Source organism: Nestor notabilis, unplaced genomic scaffold (genome assembly GCF_000696875.1).
Source record: "Nestor notabilis isolate BGI_N333 unplaced genomic scaffold, ASM69687v1 scaffold2958, whole genome shotgun sequence".
NCBI lineage: Eukaryota > Metazoa > Chordata > Aves > Psittaciformes > Psittacidae > Nestor > Nestor notabilis.
Window position 1 is genome coordinate 1 of NW_009941377.1, and position 4,651 is coordinate 4,651.

The 4,651-nt window shown below is 37.9% G+C and overlaps 1 protein-coding gene across 1 annotated transcript; it reads left to right on the top strand.

Annotated features, from left to right (window-relative positions):
- Window positions 1-3,086: 3,086 nt before the first annotated feature.
- Window positions 3,087-4,294, top strand: LOC104410620 (mitochondrial inner membrane protease ATP23 homolog; the record flags this gene model as incomplete). Its single annotated transcript, XM_010020849.1, has 2 exons — window positions 3,087-3,170; window positions 4,091-4,294. Coding segments are annotated over 2 exons (288 nt in total), but the record flags the coding sequence as incomplete, so codon positions are not given.
- Window positions 4,295-4,651: the final 357 nt, after the last annotated feature.

The following is a 4,651-nucleotide window of genomic DNA, read 5'->3' on the forward strand; positions in this document are numbered from 1 at the left end:
TTTTTTTTTTTTTTTTTTTTTTTTGGCCTACCACAAGCATGTCTTTTCCAATAGCATACTTTTTTTGAATGATTGTGGTGTTGCTAATAGTACATTTTAGTTATGACTCCATGGTCATTTCAGAGGATGTAGGCATTTGGTGCTTGAAAGGCCCTAAGAACTGATGAATTAGGAGGTGAAATTAAACTGAGCACAGGATAATAAGGATTTCTCTTGTATACATGACTTATGTATTCACATTTCTGATGTAATCCATATCATTCATAGAATCATAGAATAGTTAGGGTTGGAAAGGACCTGAAGATTGTCTATTTCAACCCCCCCTGCCATGGGCAGGGACACCTCACACTAAACCATGTCACCCAAGACTCTGTCCAACCTGGATTTGAACACTGCCAGGGATGGAGCATTCACAACTTTTTTGGGCAACCTCTTCCAGTGCCTCACTACCCTCATAGCGAAGAACTTCTTCCTTATATCTAATCTAAACTTCCCCTGTTTAAGTCTGAAGCCATTACCCCTTGTCCTACCACTAGAGTCCCTAATCAAGAGCCCCTCCCCAGCATCCTTATAGGCCCCCTTCAGATACTGGAAGGCTGCTATGAGGTCTCCACACAGTCTTCTTTTCTCCAGGCTGAACAGCCTCAACTTTCTCAGCCTATCTTCATACCGGAGGTGCTCCATCCCCCTTATCCTCGTGGCCCTCCTCTGACTAGCTCCAACAGCTCCATGTGCTTTTTATGTTGAGGACACCAGAACTGTACACAATACTCCAAGTGAGGTCTTGGACCTCAGAAAAATTTACCCTTATGATCAAAATTATGAAAGTACATTCTTGTGACTGTGTGAATTAGATGGTCTATTAACTGATTTCTAAAAATACATAAAAATATTATAATGGCTTTTGTTTTGGAGGTTTTACTTGTAGGATTTTTTGTTTGTTTGTTAATGAGAACATATTTGATTCCAGGTTTAAGATACGCACAGGTTTCACCTATAAACAGTATGTGAGACAACTGAGTTTGGTACAGGAAAAAAAGCAATTTTATTTAAAAAAATAATTAATTGAATTAATATTTGCAGTAGAAGAGAGTCACAGTCACGTATTATCTTTATCTTTTAGTAGATAAACCTAAATGAAGTAATCTTATGTGGTATCAGTAAAACCATTCTGTATAATCGGAGGGGGGGAGGGGGGCTGACCTTGGCTGGCTGCTGGGCACATACTACCAAGCCATTCTCTGACTCCCTCTTCTCAGTAGGACAGGGGAAAAAAATAAGATTAAAAAGCTCATGGATCAAGTTAAGAACATGGAGATTATTCAACAGTTACTGTCATGGACGAAATACACTCATCTTGGAAAAATATTAATTTATTGCCAAGTAATGACGGACTAGGATAGTAAGAAATAACACTGAAAACACCTTCCCCCTACCGCCCCTTCTTTCCAGGCTCAACTTTGCTCCTTGATTCCTGACTCTTCTATCTCCTTCCCCACCAAGTGGCACAGAGGGACAGGGAGTGGGGGCTTGCAATCAGTTCATAACACTTCGTCTTTCCTATTCCTTCCTCCTCACCTGTTCCCATGCTCCAGTATGAAGTCTCTCCCATTGGGTATAGTCCTTCATGAACTGTTCCAGTGTGGGTCTCTCCTATGGGCTGCTGTTTTTCAATACCTGCTCCAGCCTGGGTCCTTTCCACAGTGTACAGTCTTTCAGGAATGGACTGTTCCAGCATTGGTCCCCCACAGGCCACAGTTCCTTCCAGAAAATGTGCTCTTGGCGTGGGCCCTCTCTGGGCTACAAGTACATGTCTTCCTTGCACTGCAGTGTGGATATCTGCTCCACTGTGTTCCTTCACAGGCTGCAATGAGACAACCTCTGTCACTATGGTCTTTACGGGTAGTAGGACAATCTCTGGTCTTGTGCCTGGAGCATCTCCTCCCTCTCCTTCACTGACCTTGGTGTCTGTGGGGCTGTTTCCATCATGTTTTTCTCACAGCTCTCATGTAATATTTTTTTATCCTTTCTTAAGTATGTCAACACAAAGGTACTACTGGTGCAGTTGATGGGCTCAGCTTTGACCAGCGGTGGGTCTGTTTTAGAACCAGCAGAAACTGAGTCTGTCTGACATGGGGGAGAGCCCCTTGTCTCGTCTCACAGAAGCCACCCCAGCAGGTCCCCCACTGCCCGAATCTTGCCATAAATCCAATACAATAATTCAGAATTACTAACTATTATCTATTGTCTAAGATCTACACAGTGCAGAATAAAGCATTTAAGCCTCAAACATAAAATTAGAGAACATATATGAAAGAAGGTTTTGCTTGTTCTTGCTCTTGTCCAGATTATTTGTTTACTTCAGGTCTATTGATACTTATTATGATGTTTACAATTTTTATTTTCAGCTTTTTAATTCTTACATTTAATATTTTCTATGCATTTATTCTCACTCTTGTACTTAATTATAGGAAATCTAGTTTTAGTTGTATTTTCTAACTAAGGTAGTAGGGTCTGAAACAGTTGGCAGTCAAAAGAAATTACAATGCACAGGACAAGACAGTTAAAACATACATACTCATTTAAATGTCGCTTTTCCTAAAGCAGGTGGGTTACTGCTCTTCTGAGTATTTCAGCTGTAGTCTTTGAAAGGTATCTGTCTTTCTTCCTGGCGCTTGTATCAGCTTCTGATAGAGATTGGGGAGAATATGACATTCTATGTTCTTTTAGCAGTTCATATATAGATATACACACACACACACACATATATATATACGCACACACATATACACAGACACATGCATATAACCTCTTCTGCTTCTTCAGTTAAGCTTTGGGAATATGTAAGAACCTGTCTGTAGAGAAACTTACAGGTTCTATAGTAATACTTTGCAGTTCATTGGGTCTGAGAGGGTGGATATAAAGGGTAATAGATAGTTAAAAAGTAGAAGTGGACCTGGGAATATTCTCTACCAGCAGTCACCAGAAAGATGTTGAAGAAAAAAACTTGTTACAGCTTTTTGACTTCCTATTTCCATGTGTTTCTCTGATTTTGTGCCTTTTATTTTTTTTTTTTCTCTCAATAGATTAGAGCTGCTAATCTCAGTGGGGACTGTACACTGATGAATGAAATAGCCAGGTTTAAATTTGGATTAAAAGGACACCATCAGGTAAAGACTGTAGATGTTAAAGTCTAATGATTTGCTCTTAGCCATATCTACTTGATCTCACCCTTCTACACTTTCATAGGTGAAAATATCAGAGAAAGAAGTAGATGCCATGAACTTGCTGCTTTCTCTCAATTAAACTGTAATAAACTTTAATGATATGATTTTTTTTTCATGTTATTTTTGTATGAGTGAAATTCCTGAATACCTAGTCTTATCGTAGAGCATTACCACTGACAATGGATAGTTAATATGGACCAAATAAAAACCAGGGTTTGCAGGAAATGCAGTGGCATTACATTACGCACTGTAAGTGGGTAAAACTAAAAAGTATTTGAAAACTGGAGGAAGGTGAATGACAACCATGCATGTTAAGTCTTACACAAATTATTTTTTTTAATAGTAAAGATTATGGGTTGAGTCCCACGTACTTGCTCATATTGGAGTGGCAGTTAGCTTGTAATGTTTACATTTTTTTATCTTTAGTAGACAACTGCCTAAGCAAAAGTTGCCATAAAGAGAGGTATCAAAACCAAGGCCTGTAGAGGAGTCATTCCTTTGTTTTATAACATTTCAGTTGGAAAAGTGCTAACTGGTATTTATGTCTGTTTCTTTCTGACATTTTTCTCTTGTGTCCAAGTCAAATTGTACAAATACTTGATACTTAGAACAAATACCAAATTGTATTTTAATTGTTGTTCTAAGGAATTCTCTGACGATTTATTTGCACATGAAAAGCTAAACCACATAGTTAACATAGGACAGAACAAAAATGTACTTTAATGTTTATTTCAGGCATTGTTTGACTCTTCTGTGACACAAAATTATTGCATATGTAGTTGGAGTTAATACTTGAAAAAATCTGGAAAAAATTATTTATACTAAAAATGACAGATGTTTTCTTTATCTGATTCCCACTTTAGACTTGTGTACGAGACAGAGCAATTCGTTCCATTCTGGCTGTTAGAAAAGTTAGCAAAGAAACAGCAGAAAAAGCTGTGGATGAAGTTTTTGATGCCTGCTTCAATGATCTGGAACCTTTTGGAAGGATCCCGCACAGTAAAACAGATGCAAAACGTGCTTTTAGAGACTTTCAGAACAGAGATCGCTACAATGCTAATTTGTAATGGAAAAAAAAAAACCCCAAACATGAAAAATTATGTTAATATCTTACTATTCTATAACATCTAGAATTACAGTCTATGCACATGGTGCTGGTGAAAACGGCAATTCTGTCAAATGTATAAATTTTTGTAAACTTTTTTCAGGAGCCAGCTTCAATGGAAGTAAAGAAAGTAAATGAACAAGGGTAAAAAACGTGTCGTCACCTCTTATTCCAGTGTCATAATTTAGTACACCAAATGATTTGTCAAATAGTTGTCTGCACATTTCAATGCACATTTAATTCTGCTCAGTGTGACAAAGACTTGGTTTCTAAAGTTTTTGTTGTTACTGAATAAATCTTTTCATAAAATCTTTACATT